General features: G+C 44.3%; 1 protein-coding gene across 1 annotated transcript in view; it reads right to left on the bottom strand.

Moving 5' to 3' along the window:
• Positions 1–9,602: 9,602 nt before the first annotated feature.
• Positions 9,603–17,029, bottom strand: part of LOC140457057 (ephrin type-A receptor 7-like) — a 46,223-nt gene continuing 38,796 nt past the window's right edge. The window contains exons 13-14 of the mRNA XM_072551015.1: positions 15,537–15,673; positions 9,603–11,866 (exon numbers count right to left, since the gene is read on the bottom strand). Of these exons, the coding sequence (XP_072407116.1) occupies positions 11,593–11,866; positions 15,537–15,673 (411 nt within the window). The 3' untranslated portion in view covers positions 9,603–11,592. The remainder of the gene's footprint in view (positions 11,867–15,536; positions 15,674–17,029) is intronic.

Here is a 17,029-nt window from a genome sequence, read left to right as displayed (position 1 = left end):
GGCTCTGGGACCAAACAGATGCATTGTGTCAATTTTCACATACTAAGAGCTATTGATCAAACAATTTTGAATTAGGCAATGGGTGATCACTTCCCCCAGATTTTTGCCAATTAATTACCTATTTTGAAGTGTAGCCTCTGTTGCAGTGCAAGCAATTAAAAGACGTAAGCAAACACAGCAGTACAGAAAGTTCCCACGCGGTGGCTCAGTGGTTAGCACTGCTGCCTCACATCACCAGGGACCCAGGTTCAATTCTGGCCTTGGGTGACTGTCTGTGTGGAGTTTGCATATTGTCTGCATGGGTTTCCTCTGGGTGCTGTGGTTTCCCCCCACAGTCCAAAGATGTGCAGGTGACAGTGAATTGGCCATTCTAAATTGCCCCTTTGTGTAAGGTGCATTGGTCAAAGGGAAATGGGCCTGGATGGTTTACTCTTCGGAGGGTCGGTGTGGACTTGTTGAGCTGAAGGGCCTGTTTCTACACTATAGGGAATCTAATCTAATCTAAAAACAAAAGTGATAACAGCCAGATAGTATTTTTATATGTTAATTAAGGGACACTGTGGATAAATTCCTGTCATTTGTTGTTGTACTATTTGAGGTCTTTCATGTTCACCAACTACAAGAAACACGTCAGGAATTTGATGAAATACTCTATTCTTGCCTGCATACATGTGACTTGAACGACACTTGTAACTCAAGGCCAACCAGAACAAAGCAGTCAATTTGATTTCACCACATCCACAAACATTCACCCACTCCACCACCAACACACAGGAGCAGCAGTGTGAACCATCTACAAGATGCATTGCAGCAGCACTTAAGCAGAAATACTTCATTAAACCCTATGTTGAAGCTATAACATTTGAGTTGAGGGGAGGTTCTGGAAAGTTACTTGGATAAAAAAGGCCGCAAGAGTTGGAGAAACTCAGTATGTCTGGCAGCACCTATGAGGAGAGAAGCAAAGTTAACATTTTGAGTCCCTGAGTTTCAAAGAAGAGTCATTTGGACACAAAATGTTAACTCTGTTTCTCTCTCCAAAGGCGCTGCCAGACACGCTGAGCACTTCCTATTTTTATTTCAGATCTCCAGCATCTGTGATATTTTGCTTTTAATTCACTGGCAAGTTACTCCCTTGTTTTCCTCCAGCCTTTGTCAAAAGAGGGACAAAGACCGATTTGGCAGTTGAGTCATTTCCCTTTTTTCTTCCCTGTTGTGTGATGTAGTGGAAAGTGGAGCTAACTTTACTCTCTTTCACAATAAACTATTAAAGCTGACATGGCATGCAACTAAAATGGAAACTTCTTCAGGTTCAAGCTACCTCAATCACTGGGTTTGCAAATACGAATCCGTCTTAGCACTGCTAGGGAGTATTGGAACCATCTTGAACCTGTTTGTGATCATATATGTCGACCTTTACACTTCTGTTTAACAAAAGTGCTACTATTTCAAAAATATCTTGAGTGAATTGACTAAATTGATTGCATTGGAACTACCCAGACACAATGGGGCTGAGTGGGATTCCTCTCCGTTAAACCATTCTGTTATTCTACGTCAAGGTTCCTCACAATGTTTTGTCACAATATTCATGGAGCTGTGAACATAAAACTATACCTGGAACACTCACATACAAGCTTCCCCTTCACCCAGTTCGGTCTTGTGGCAAGGTCGGAGTGTCCCCATTTTTGGGCCAGAGAGTCTGGGTTCAAGTCCCATCTGCTTCAAAGGTTGGCCAAATAGGTTGATTAAAAATAATTTATTAAAGCTTTATTGTCATTTCAAGACTGCAACATCCAGGTCAAATCTCAGTTTCCTCCAGGAATCCCAGCATGTTAGCCCTCACTTTTCTAAGTTCAAAAAGGAATGAACAATTCAAGACCATGGTGCAGGAAGACTAGGTTCTTAGGTGGTGCTCAGTCAAACTGTATCCATGCTGGTGAAAGGAAAGAAAACTTGCATTTGTATAGCACCTTTGCTACCCATCAAAGTATCTCCTGGCCAAAGAACTGCTTTGGAGGTGTAGTTACTGTCACAATATCGAACAACAAAGCCTTTTCATGTTATGCTGTGGACATCATTTTGGATGGGAACAGCCTCAATTGAAGGTGTTTTTTGTGATGCTTTCACAGGTTCGCTGGATAGGAAGATATATTTGTGTAAATCATCATCACTACAAAGGCAAAACTCACGTTACTGGAGTGGTAAACACAGCAATGTTACACACATCGCTCCCAGGAATAGGCAAAATGAACAAGAGCAAGTGATTGAAGAGACACTCTAAGGACATGCTTACCATAAATATTTCTGACATTAAACAATCAGGAATATTGTGACAAAACATTGTGAGGAACCTTGACGTAGAATCACAGAATGGTTTAGCACAGAGGAATCCCACTCAGCCCCACTGTGTCTATGCTGACTCTTTGAAAGATTAATCTCACACCACTATGCTCTTAACCATAGCCCTGCAATTCAGAGGAGAATGGAGTTGAGGATTATCAAATCAGCCATGATGTCATTGAATGGCTGAGTAGACTCAATGCGCTGAATGACCTACATCATTCCCGGTGAAGGGATTATGCCCGAACCGTTGACTCTCCTGCTCCTCGGATGCTGCCTGACCTGCTATGCTTTTCCAGAGCCACACTTTTCAACCACATCTTCTCTTATGCTTTATAGTCTCAGTAGGGGGTCACTGAATACTTTTAAGGCTAAATTCTTACTTTTAGGAGAAAGTGAGGACTGCAGATGATGGAGATCCGAGCTGAAAAATGTGTTGCTGGAAAAGCGCAGCAGGTCAGGCAGCATCCAAGGAGCAGGAGAATCGACGTTGCGGGCATGAGCCCACACTCTCCTCATTCCTGAAGAAGGGCTCATGCCCGAAATGTCGATTCTCCTGCTCCTTGGATGCTGCCTGACCTGCTGCGCTTTTCCAGCAACACATTTTCAGCGAAATTCTTACTTTGCAAGGGCATCAGAGGAACTGGGGGACAGACCGGAATGGGGAATTTGAATGACAAAACAAATCAGCCTTGACTTTATTAAGTGATGCAGCAGACTTGAGGGGGATGATTGGCTTACTTCTGCTTCTAATCTGCATGTTTGTGTCTTCGTATGAGGAGTGTGGTAATTTTCAAACTGCCATTCTTCAAGAGGCTGTGGTGTGTTTGGTTCTAGCATAACTGTTCCCCTGGGATTTTCTGGAATTGATTGTTTATTCTCACAGGACCTCTCCTTAATTTACTGTGACAAGTCCAGGCTGGCCTGATTAAAGTAAAAGCTGACTCACTTTGTCAGAACAACTGGATAATCTCACCTCCTCCTCTTCCCCAACCCAACTAATTTTCACCCCTTAAGGGCCTGCCAGTTACCAAGAACCACACCAGTGCTCCAAGGCACAGAGCAAAGTAACTCAGATGTTGGAACTTAATGAAATGTTCTATATTGAGGTGAGATACTGCATTAGTACAGATTCCAGGTTATAAATCATTGACCTGAATGTACTCCAAAATACCTTTTTGGTTACTGCAAAGACAGAAGACGATGTTGCAGATATCAAGGATACAGAGAGAGAGAGACCAAAATAATCAAAGTGTGAGGACTTTGAATTATAAAGTGTGATTGTGAAAATTGGCCACACTATCACTTGGAAAGAGATGGTTCTGAGGTGATATATGGGTTTGCTATTAAGGGAACTCTAAAGGATTTGGATGTTAACAGACCAGAACTTTGTTCAAAAGTGAAGAATCAGGCAATGCAGATGCCTTCAGGTGGGTAGATCTGCAGAAACACTGACCTTGATATGAACACTCCCATGATAGGAAGAAGAGGTTTGCTGGGACTGACAGTGGGTGGAGCATGTTAAAGAGTTAACTTTGGGGACTACATTGCCAACCTATCTTATATGTGGGGAGAGGTATGAAACTCAATTTGTGCGTTTAAATCAGATTTCCACTTGCTCTGTCACAACCTGATTTAAAATTGATTACTGATGTATGGCTATCCCAGGGGTTCCCTCAGGTATGAATTGCAAAAGGTTGATTAGGAAAGCTAGAATTCTGTTATATGTTGTTGTGTGGAGAATTGAATACAAAAGTGGGAGAGTTATACACTTGCTATTCAGGACATTGGTGAGACCACACCGAGAGTCCTGAGTTTAATGGTTTATAAACTAATAACAGGAATGGGGGAATTGTCTTACAGGGATAGGTTGGACAGGCTAGGCTTATACCTGGAGAAGGTGAGGACGCAGATGCTGGAGATCAGGGTCAAAAAGTTGTGGCATTGGAAAAGCACAGCAGGTCAGGCAGCATCCGAGGAACAGGAAAATTGACGTTTCGGGCATAAACCCTTCCTGAAGCGTGACCTGCTGTGCTTTTCCAGCGCCACTCTTCTTGACTCTAGGCTTATGCCTGTTAGAGTTCAGAAGAGCCGAAGGTGATTTGATTGGAACATATAGGATACCAAGTAGACTCACAGGCTGGATGTGAAGACAATGTTTCCTTTGTGGGACAATCACAGTTTAATGACAAGGGATTGCCCATTTAAGACAGAGTTGAGGTGAACGTTTTTCCCAGAGGATTTCAAGTGTTCAGAAGTTTCTTCTTCGAAAGGGTGTGGTAGCGGAGTCCTTGAATATTTTTAACACAGCAATAGATGGATTCTTAATAAACAAGGGGATGGAATGTTTTCAGGGAGTTGGGAATGTAGAGTTATCAGAGCAGCTGTGATCTTATTGAATGGTGAAGGAGCCTCAAGGGACCAAATCCCCCGCTCCTGGTTGTAACTGCACACTAGGAATTGGGTGTTCCAGACCAGAACTTTGTTTAAAACTGATCAGATGATACAAATGCCTTCAAGGAATGTTGACAGTGAAAGAAACGTGGAAGCTGCTAGCTCCACAAAGTGGGTGCCTTTATGAGGATTGTAATGTTGGAACAGGAGAAGGACTGCTCACCTTTCCATCCAACCTCAACACTGATCATTAACCTCTTCAAATCCCCAACCTTCCACCACTCCTCTCTCTTTCCTCCCCGATCATCGCCTCCTCAATCCAGTTGCAGCATCTGTCCACCTCCAACAAAGCCCCACCCCCAACTCCCCCACTGTTGCAGCCCCTCTCCCCCATCCTGCCGTAGACTTTTTCTACCTAACTGGTTGCGGACATTCTCCCGAAAGCAGAGAATGGTATCCAAGGGGCCCCATTCGTGCCCCACTGTCATTCCCTCCATTCTCCCAGCTGTTACAAACAAGCAAAACCAAAATTATGGATTGTCACTAAAATCTGCAGTTTATTTTGATTTAAAACATGACCTATTTCAACATATGCCAGAATTCCCTATATATAATAGGGAGGAAATTAATTTTGGTCCACCTGCAACCCAAAATAGTCAGGAACTGAGATCTGCTCCAGAGATTAATTAGTGTGTGTTAGTCTTGGCTGAGTGGTAGCCCTGTCCCCTCAGCGGACAGAAAGGTTTGAGCTCCACTCCAAAGACCTGGGTACATTATCCAGGTTGACAATGCAGTGCAGTAATAAGGGAGTGCTCCAGTTGGGAGGTGCTTTCAAAGGATGAGATCTTAAATCTATTCCACATCACTCTTGTATATGAACCTAAAACAAAATCCCAAGTTACTTTCCAAGGAGCAGGGATATTTTCCTCACATTCTGAGCTAATGGAGAAACAGAGACTTTTTATCATATGTCAAAAGAGACTGGGTGACTAACTGCAATGTGTCATGTAAATGGTTCACACTTCCATGTCATTGTTCAAACAATTGAGTGTTTAAGGAGAAATTCTTTCTTTTGCTCTATTAGCTTCTATGCTGTTGTTCCACCAATCATTTTGTGATTTCTGAAACTATTCCAGTGAATTATTCTCCCTATCGGATTCCCACAATGATGATCCTGACTTCATCAAATAAACCACCTTCTTCCTTGAAGCATGATAATTACGCTATTCACCAGAATAAAATATGCAGCGTCCTTTCCCCAAATAGGATCTTAATAGCACATTGTAAATCACTGGAGTGAGGCAGGAATTGGACAGATTGATGAATAATTTAGGACGCATTCCCTGAAACCCTGGCATTATGCTCTCCATTTGCTATTTGTAAACACATGGATGTCACAGTGTGAGTGGCTCCGACAACAGCTTAAGTCACACTGTCAGAGCGGTCGCAAAGCACGCCAAGAAAGACGCCAAGAAAACGTGGAACGTGCTGCGGATGCAGGATATCTGAAATATAGGCACAAAATGGAGGATAGCTAATGGTGGGGTTTCTTTTTGTTCAAGAAGCGTATTACAGAAGAGGAAGTGCCAGTGAACATAAAGGTGAATAAATCTCCGGGACCCTGTCGAGTGTATCTCAGGAAGTTGTGGGAAGTTAGGGAGGTGATGGTGGAGCCTCTTGCAAAAATATTTGTATCATCTGTAACTATGGATGAGGTGCCGGATGACTGGAGAGTGGTTGATGCTGTGCCCTTGTTTAAGAAGCGATGTAAGGAGAAGCCCGGGAACTATAGACCTGTGAGTCTGACTTTGGTGGGGTGTTGTTGGAAGTGATTGCAAATTATAGGATTTATATGCATTTGGCAAGGCAAGGAATGATTAAAGATAGTCAGCATGGTTGGGGGGGTGGGGGGATTTGTGTTTTACAAACATTGTTGATAAAGTAACCAAGAAAATTGATGAGGGCAAAGCGGTCCTCTTGTGAACCTGGTCCTCTTGTGAACAGCCCATCTATTGTGGACTGTTGTTGAAGGGTGCTGACAATTTGATCAGGACGAAAAGTCATGATGTCCACACAGTGCCAGTGAGCCCCTCTGAGATTTTGCCACGTGCTGGACAATGAACATTAACTGAGGAATGGCTCTGGGCAGAAAATCTGGTATCAAGTGTCCAGTACGTAAACTCAAGGTCAAATTCAACACTGGCATTGGCCTGTTGGGCTAAATGGCTTGATCCTGTGCTCGGGACTCTGCAGGCCTGAGTGAGATATCAGGGTATGGCCAGTAGCCTAACAAGAGGAGAGAAAGGACAAAGAAACTTCAGCAGCTTAATATGTTTATTTGGTTTTAGTTCACATTAGTTCAAACTTATATGTACAATCACTCATGCATTGACATTTGCACAGACATATGCCATCTTGATGCAGTGACCCACATAGAGGGAAACTGAACCAAAGACTTAACAGCCATTGCTCCTGACAGCTCCAGCTGAGATATTTTGGATTAAAGCCAACAAATAATAACAACCAGGAGCTAATGAATGTTTTACACACTGGGGCAATACTCTTTGGTGTCACTTTAATTCTGACAGCTATTACTGTGTAAGCGTAAATGGGTTTGTCTGTCAAGAGGTAATCGTGGTACTTATTTTACTGTTTTGATAAATGGATTGTTTTGACTGAGGCGAAGGTTAGAAACTACAACACATCTGTAACTTAAGGACGTCTTCAAGACCTCGACAGTGGCTAATGTGAAAATGCACAGTCCACCATGTGTAAATGTGGCGAGGTAGTGGTATTGTCACTGTGGACTGGTATCTCGAGGTCCAGGCTGATGCCCTGGAGTCATGGTTTTGAAATCCCACCAGAGCAGATGGGAAAATTTAAATTGAATAAAATCTGAAATTAAAAATAAAAGTTATCCTAATGGCAACCCTGTGTTTTGTCATGGTTCCCTTCAGAAAGGCAATCTGCCGTCTTTACCTGGCATATGACCTATACCAATGTGATTGACACTTAAGGGTGGCATGGTGGCTCAGTGGTTAGCACTGCAGCCTCACAGCACCAGGGTCCCAGGTACGATTCCAGCCTCGGGTGGCTGTGTGTGTGGAGTTTGCATGTTCTCCCTGTGTCTGCTCGGTTTCCTCCCGCAGTCCAAAAATGTGCAGGTTAGGTGAATTGCCCATAGCGTTAGGTGCATTAGTCAGAGGGAAATGGGTCTGGGTGGGTTACTCTCCAGAGGGTCGGTGTGGACTGGGTGGGCCGAAGGGCCAGTTTCCACACAGTAGGGAATCTAATCTTAACTGTCCTCTGAAATGGCCTAGAGGGTCATTCAATTCAAGGGCAAATAGGGATGGTTAACAAATACTCATCTTGCCAGCAACATGCACTTGCCATGTCAGAATGAAAAAAAAGAGTATTTTAGACCGAGGAATGTTCCATCCACAATAACTGCGAAGTTAGATTCTAATTGACAATTGAACGGACACATGTGAGGGAAGAGTCTGCTTTTCAGTGAATGAAGCTGACGTGTAGTGGTGAATTTACATTCAGCACGTTCTCACAAACAGCAATGTGCTAATCACCAAATTGATCTTTTTACTGATGCTGATTATATTGGTCCAAGATACAGAGGAGAACACCATTGCTCTTCTACAGTGCAACTAATTCAGCATTTCTTGTTCTTAAGAAAATATCCAGAATGCTACTAAAGATTTAACACCAGAATAAATTTGTATTTCAATCGGTAAGCTTAAAAACCTATCAGCAGAGGATTGCATTGGTCTTACCGTTAGTGCGTTGTGTAAGATGAGAAACTCCACATAAATGGCTGTAACTTTGTGTGACTCTACAGCATAAAGCCATAACTTCCCTCTGTCTTTCTCCTCCATATGAAGTCATTGTCCATTTCACTTTAATCTCTTGGATGGTTGTCAGTGTAGTGCGAAGTATTTCAAAGGATGCAAGGGCCTTGGTTAGCTCATCCAGAGAAAGCGGTTGGTCCAGCCTCTCCAGCGTGCTGTCGTCTGAGACATCCGTGATAGAGGACAGGAACAACTGGGAGGCTGCACTCTCAGTTGGCTTTGAGTCATACAGACTGGCATAAAAGGATTTGCTGATCCTCATGATGTCAGACTGAGGTGACTTTATTGAGCCATCTTCTTGCTTCGGGCTGCTGAACACGGAGCTCTCCCTGTGCACCTTCTGGAAGAAGAAACGTGAGCATGTCTCATTCTGCTCCATGGACTGGAAGATTATCTTGGAGGTCTCCAAGGCAGAAAGCGAGGCTTGCTGGCCCTTCACCTCCTGGACGTCCTCCGTGACAAGTTCTGCATACTTTCCTGGAGTCTGGACAGATTTCCCTGTCTCCCCCTTGCCTTCTGAACACCTTTGAGGATGAAGAACCTCTTGATGTTCCCTTTTACCATTTCCCACCAGTCCACTGGAGACTCAAAGAGCACTAGATGGTTCTCCAATCTGCATGACCCCTGTTGAGCTCCTCAATGTTTTCTGGGGTCAACAACCTTGTAGACCAGACCAGGACCAAATAGCAAATTTTGTACCTTGAACAACATTAATGGGCCAGGTGGGTTTTTCCCATGTTATAATTCCATGTGATAGTAGCTTTTTATTCCAAATCTATTGCATTCAAACCCACAGCTGCCATACTTGTTCTAATAGAGTAAATAAAGAGACAATATTTCCAGTTGTTGGTGGCATAGGTCAGAAATCTGAGAACACAAACTTAAGAGACATGAAAAACATATTGATGACGTAGCAGACCATACTGTACTTGTCTGAACAGAGCACACTAAGTAGAAAAAGAAAAGTGAACTTTTCCAGATCAGATTCTCAATGTTTTTCAATGCCTTTTATTGTTCAAGGTCAGTACATTGTAAAGTGTGAACAATTTGAAAAATAGTTATTTTTCACCGATTTACAATCACTGTGTTTGCAGTTTTTAAAACATAGAACAAACTAGATTGCGAAGGGGCCTCCCTGTCTATCTTGAAGCTCTGTTTAACACAAATCTGTGACAGCACTCCCCCCAACCCCAGCAATTTATCACAATCTTACTGTCTTTGGCAAAAAGGACTAGAGTGAGAGTTTGGGAGAATTAAGAAAATTTGTTCTTCATACAGCAAACTCCAGCGATGTCATGATCTCAAGTGCACTAGCTGAAAGGGTGGCAGAAGAAGAAATCAGGGAATTGGATGAGTAATCAAAAAGAGTTGCAAGACAGGAGTGTGGCAATTGAATGAGCTTCCTTCAGAGTGGTGTGATTCCATGAGTGTCAGACTGTGCATTTCTGTTGCACCAGCACCACCTAGTGAAATTAATATGTATTACAGTGGCACACTTTGTCATCATTGAACAGTTAGGTCATTACACTGAAACAATTTGAACCTTTTGTCTACAAATGCCTGGTCTGTTGAGTGTTTCTTGCATTGTCTGTGGTAACATGCCAGCATCTGTTGTACTTTGCTTTCCCCAACCTCCCACCCCAAAACGGGTAATGCATGCACCCAAAATTGACTGGTTGCGCTGGAGGGTCTGTTTCCATGCCGAATGACTCTATGACTAGGTAGCGGTTTACACTTTCTCCATGCCGGGGGTGGTGGTGGAGGGGGGGATTGCATGGTATTAGAGGGAGAGTGGAATAAAGAGCATGGAAGCTGAGTATGGCTCTCTCAGATTCTACTCAACAAGTCAATCCTTACTCAAGCAGCAGTAATGGACCCTAGATTAACCTCAGGTTCCCCAGATTCAGGACGAGAGTAAATTCTGGCTTCACATCGTCTCCTGCTGCTTGTGCCTGGAAGTGGGATGTAAACTCTACTTTATCATGGTCACTGTCCACCCACTTAATCTCCTCCTGCAGCTCATTATAGACCTTACCCTATCATGGATTCTATACAACCACTTAATCTTTTCCCAAAATCTGTCTATATGACACTTTAATGGACCTTACCCATCCTTACCCTTACTCTTGGCTAAGAGATTTTAACATGAGCTTTCAAGTTATGTACTGCCTTTTTACTGATGGATTGCTTGGGAGAATATATAGACATGTAAGCCATGGGCGCAAGATCACTGGGGCCCTACTTTCTGTTGCATAGAATATTAGCACCCGTTTTCGGACGGCCTGGGTCGATCATCCAAGATAGTGCCTGAACATCCCAGGAGACCTCAAGCTCCAATGAGGGCAGAGTTCTAGAGCACAAGAAAAGACCCTTGGGCCCATCAAGTCTGTGCTGATCAAGAAGAAGCATGTAACTATTCAAATCACATTTTCCAGCACTTGGCCCATAGCCTTGTATGCCTTGGGAATCACAAGTGCACATCTAAATACTTCTAAAATATTATGAGGGTCTCTGCCTCTACCATCCTCACAGGCTGTGTGTTCCAGATTCCCACCGCCCTCTGGGTGAAAATTATCTTCCTCACATTCCCTCTAAACCTCCTTTCCCTTACATTAAATCTGTGCCCCTTCGTCATTGATCCATCCACGATGAGGAAAAGTTTCTTCCTGTCTGTCCTGTCAGTGGCCTTCAATATTTTATACATCTCAATCACGGCCTTCCTTGTCCTCTCTGCTCCAAGGAAAACAGCCTAGTCTATCCAGGTGTATTCAATGTTGAGCAAACTATCCTCCTGATGCCTCGTATTAAAGCAACTAATACTGCAGGAAATTAATTGCACCAGAAGTAACTGTGAAGGGATTTTGTCCGAATGATGCACTGAAGGTTCACATGATTAAGTATTGTTAATTTTGCTCAATAACTCATGAGGCCAGCTCAACCCATCAATTCCTTCCACAATCTCATCAATATTGTGTTCTCATCCGATAATTCAACCTTCACCCTAAGTCTCTAATGTCCTTTCGCAGTCACTGCCAGTGTCCATGTCATCATCCAGCACCACTACATAGAAGTTTCTTGTGTCATCAGCCCCGACCTCAGCCCTGCTCGTTGTTTGGGCTGCTGCTCTATGTGCCCCAGTGTTCGTGTAGTAGACCTCACCCTGGTCCTCGAGGATGGGCAAGGTGGACAGAAGCTCCTGGAGGAGTGATCTGAGCTCAGCAAAGGTTGGTCGCTGTCCTGGATTCAGGAACCAGCAGCTGAACATGAGGTGGTACCTGGGAAGAGAAGACTGTTATCAGCAAAGAGGCCGCTCGTTGTCACCAACACTTTGATGTCAGTAGTGTGTATCAGACTTCCAACATGAAAACCAGCCTCCCATCAGTTGGCTTCATCGATACGTCCTGCTGTCTTGGTAAAGCAACTAACATAATCAAAGACCCCTTCCCAACCCCGCTTATACTCTCTTCCACCCTTTTCAGCTGGGCAGAAGATGTAAATGTTTGTTTACATTCACAAAGAGAAGAAGCTGGGAAAGTAGGGATGGGCAATAATTGCTGGCCTATGCAGCGATGCCCTCATCCAGTGAATCAATAATAAAAAAAGAAGATTCAAGAACATCTTCTTCCCTGCTGTTATCAGATTTTTGAATTGACCCCTTTAATGTTAATGTTGATCTCTCTGTTTCTCTCTGCATTTTCTGGGCAACTGTAACACTATCCTGCACTCCATTCTGTTATGCTGATGCACTTGTTTACTATGATCTGCCTATAAAGCACAAGTGCAACACTTTTCACTGTACCTCAGTACGCGTGACAATAATAAATCAAATCAAATTGGCAGCTAGTGACTTTTATTTGTTCACGGTGTTGTTGGGAAGCACTTCTTCAGTCAAAGGGGCATGTAAACCTGAAATGTTTTCCCTTTCTCTTTTAGTGGGATGTAGCCAACAATTGTTACCCATCAATTTTTTAAATTGCAAAAGAAACATACATGTATTTATGAACTAATTATCTGTCAGCACATACAAAGAGCCCTAAAACTGTTCCGTACAGTCTGCAGAAAAAAAGACTTTGACATTCCTCAGAACTTCCCTGCAGTTGCGAAACAGAGGCACTTTTTACACATGCGGGTGACTATTTACAATCATTTTGAGGCACTGAGGGGGGGGGGCTTTGAGTATTTAACCGACCTTCATTATACTTGGTCAAAAATACCTTAGATGATGTGTCCCTAAGCACATAATCCTGGACCTTGGAATGCGCCAGTCTGCAACAGTCAGTTGAGGCTAACTGTCTACACTGGAAGGCCAACAAGTTTTGGGCAGACTGAAGTGCGCCATTCAGTAAGGTCACGGTCCTCCATGCGCAGTTGATGTTGTATCGGTGTGCATTCTGGGGAACAGCCCGTACAGCACAGCACAGAGTTACTCAGGGCTAACCTCGATAAAATGCTAGTGCATATCTCTGCCAACCTTCTTTGCACAGTGAAGGAGATAGATGACCATCTTTTGCCCCACGCAGCTGCTTTGAGGGCAACATGTGGTGGTGGAGAGAGTCCAAGCCTACATGAAGGATCTGATGGGCAGTGCCCTTCTCACCACCAGCCGAGCTACGTCTTGGTGCTTGTCAGTAAGTTCTGGCAACGGGCCAGTCTGCTAAATGACTTTGACAGTCTGCTCAGGCAAACTTCCAACAGGATTCACCCTCTCCTTTTCCCCTAGAGTCTCAACTATGTACTTACCTGATGGACTGGAGGTCAAAAGTGCTTTCCTTTGCAAACCTTTCCACAATGGACAGGTGATCTGGAATGGTCCAACTACTTGGAGTGTTCTGCAGCAACAAGGCCAGACCTATTTTCTGTAACACTGGGGACAGGTAGAAGCTCAGTACGTAGTGACATTTGGTGTTTGTGTACCAAGGATTTACACACAGCTTGATGCAGCTGCATACAAAGGTGGCTATCAGGATGAGGGTAACATTGGATACATCCTTCTTATCCAGAGCTTAGACATGGTCCATTTTTGACCTCCAGATGATGTGTGGAAGATGACTCAGCTGACTGCAGTGGTGCAGGCTCGAGGAATGGACCAGACCTGTGCCACGTACAACAACACCAAGAGTACCTCACACCTGGTCTTTACCTGCAGGGAGTGGAAGCTGTGCTCCCATAAGTCCAGTTTCTGCCTCACCTTGGCAATATGCCCATCCCAAGTTTCGGCACGTGCCCCAGCCCCTCCGAACCACATTCCCAGCACCTGACAGTGAAGGGTTAAAGGAATCAATCGGCCAAGTTCCCAGAGATCTTGGCCTCGATATTGCTTCAATTTACCTTGCTCCTGAGGCAAGTTTGAACTGGTCACAGGTGTTCATGAGTCTGGGCACTGCCAGTAGATCCGAGCAAAAAATGGCGATGTCATCCATATACCAGGTCCCTAACTGTCCTTGAGTTAAATGGCTTGCACAGCTAGTTCAGAGGACAGGTAAGAGTCAACCACATTGTTATGAATCTAGAGTCACATTTAGGTTAGACTTGGTAAGGATGGTGACTCTACATCCTGAAAGGATATTGGTGAACCAAATGGGTTATTACGACAATCAATCACAGGCACCATCACTGAGTCTAAGTTTTAATTCAAAATTTTATTAATACAATTTAAATTCCGCCAGCTGCCAAAGTTGGATTTGAATACATGTCCCTAGAACCTTGGGGGTCTCTGAATTACTCGTTCATTACCTCGATTCCACTGTCTCCCAAAGATTCACTCAGAAAGAAGCTCTTGACGGTGGAGGTGAATTGAAAATTTCAAAACCGAGGTGGATAGCTCATTATTGAGTCAGGATGTCAGGCAATGCAACTAATCTTGGTAAATGGATTTGAGAGTCAATGGTCAGACAGGCTTGAGGGGCCGAATGGCCTCCTCGTGTCCCGATACATATAGCAAACAGTTATCAGATGGATCACTGGTAAATCTGTCTATCTATGGTGTTAGTCGAGGGCAGTGCAGGCAAAACAACTTCTTGCTCTTCAAGATACCAGTAGGTCATTGCCTCTTATAGGGGAATGATGGCCGAGTGATATTATGGCAAGACTAATAATCCAGAGACCCTGGTAATGTTCTGAGGACGCAGGTTCAAACCTCACTGAAGCAGATGTTGGAATTTGAATTTAATTAAAAACATCTGGTATTAAGAGTCTAGTGATGACCATTAATCCATTTTTGGGTTAAAAACCCATCTTGCTCACTAATGTCCTTTAGGGGAGGAAATCTGCCATCCTTACCCCGTCTGGCCTCCATGTGACTCCAGACCCACAGCAATGTGGTTGACTCTCAATTACCTTCTGCAAGTAGGGATGGACACTAAATGCTGGCCTAGCCAGCGACGCCCTTGTCCCATGAATGGAATTTTTAAAAAAAGTAACACCACGATCTTTAACATCTACCTCAAAGGGTTAACGTCTCACCTGAAGAAAGGTACCTCCAAGAGTGCAATGATCCCTCAGTACTCCACTCAAACATCAGCCTAAATTGTGCAGACAGGTCCTAGAATGAGTTTCGCGTTGTCTCAGGGAGAAAGCTAGCATGCTTTTTGAGACTGGCTGCACTGGAATCTTGCCATCTCATCAGTTGGTTGCCTCCAACCTCTGGCTATATGAAGTTTAGCAGTTTGAACCCTCCTTCCAGGACTTCAACATAATTTAAGACTTATTCTCCTGTGCAGTACTAAGAGAATTCTGGAGATGTCTTTTGGAAGAATCATGAAACCCAAGTCTACTTATTTACTCTATCAAATTTTGAAGGCTCTCCTGTTGATCTCCACTGCTTGAAGGCGGAAAACCATTTTCCCCAGTCCCTTAGCGGAACTGAACTCCCTCAACCCTGGTATTATGCTTCGATACTTTTCCGATTCAGAGGCAGAATGAAGAAGAGAAGATCCTGGCACTTACAATTTGTCGAGACAATCAGGTGGTTGCTTCAGTCGGTTCCCCTGATTTAGGTAGTCATAAACCTCGTGGTTTTGTATGCCAGGATAAGGTGTCTTCCCCTGAGTCACAATCTCCCACATCGTCACTCCGAAGGACCACTGTGAATAGGGAGCAGGTGTCGGTTCAGTGCCATTGCAGTGACCTCCGGACTTGCCCACTCTAACACGCTTCTAGCCATTTTCCCATCTGCCAACCCACCCTCTGTATATTTCAACTCATCTGGATCTCTGCTGACATTGTATTCCAACTCGCAACAAACCCCACTCACCCGTCACTCAAACAGACATGCAAACAAGGAACAAAGGTAGGCCACTCAGCCCTTCAAGCCTGCTCTGCCATTTAATAAAATCATGGAGTCCCTACAGTGTGGAAGTAGGCCTTTCAGTCCATTAACCCTCCAAACAGCATCCCTATTCTATCCCTGTAACCCTGCATTTCCCATGGCTAACCCACCTAGCCTACACATCCCTGGACACTACAGGACAATTCAGCACGGCTAATCGACCCTAACCTGCTCATCCCTGAACACTATGGGACAATTTATTTTTCCACCCCCGAGGTTCCCAGCCTCATTCCTGATGAATGGCTCTGGCCCGAAATGTCGATTTTCCTGCTCTTGGGATGCTGCCTGGCAATTTAACACGGCCAATCCACTCTAACCTGCACATCCCTGGACACTATGGGACAATTTAGCACGGCCAATCCACCCTAACCTGCACATCCCTGGACACTATGGGACAATTTAGCACGGCCAATCCACCCTAACCTGCACATCCCTGGACACTATGGGACAATTTAGCACGGCCAATCCACCCTAACCTGCACGTCCCTGGGCACTATGGGACAATTTAGCACGGCCAGTCCACACTAACCTGCACATCCCTGGACACTATGGGACAATTTAGCCAGGCCAATCCACCCTAATCTGCACATCTTTGGACTATGGGAGGAAACCAAAGCATTCAGAATAAACCTGGGCTATAACCTGGTGCTGTGTGATTTTTCACTCTGTCCAGCCCAGTCCAACACCAGCACCTCCAAACTTAACAGATCAGGCAGGGTTTCTGTTCCTCATCCAATGACCACTTTGGAAAGCATCTTGTCTCAGACCATCTGGTCGGGAGGCAATGGGATTGGTATTCAACGGTGACTCCCTCTATGTTATGACACTCTGGTTCACTTAGCTATCTGGTAGAAGGGAATGGAATTGGGGCTTGGCTGCGACATACTTCATTGCAGGGCACTCACTGCTTCAGATCGAAGAATATGCTTGACTTCAGTTCCTGCTTTTGTGCCATCAGAACATAAGAAATAGGATCAGGAGTAGGCCATCCGGCCCCTCAAGCCTGCTCCGCCATTCAACAGGATCATGGCTGATCTTTCTGTGGATTCAGCTCCACCTACCCACCCACTCACCACAAGCCTGAATTCGCTGCTCGTTGGATGCTGCCTGA

The sequence above is a fragment of the Chiloscyllium punctatum genome, chromosome 31, assembly GCF_047496795.1.
Source record: "Chiloscyllium punctatum isolate Juve2018m chromosome 31, sChiPun1.3, whole genome shotgun sequence".
Lineage (NCBI taxonomy): Eukaryota > Metazoa > Chordata > Chondrichthyes > Orectolobiformes > Hemiscylliidae > Chiloscyllium > Chiloscyllium punctatum.
The sequence above is the reverse complement of the archived record's forward strand: the minus strand, read 5'-3'. Positions and strand labels throughout refer to the sequence as shown.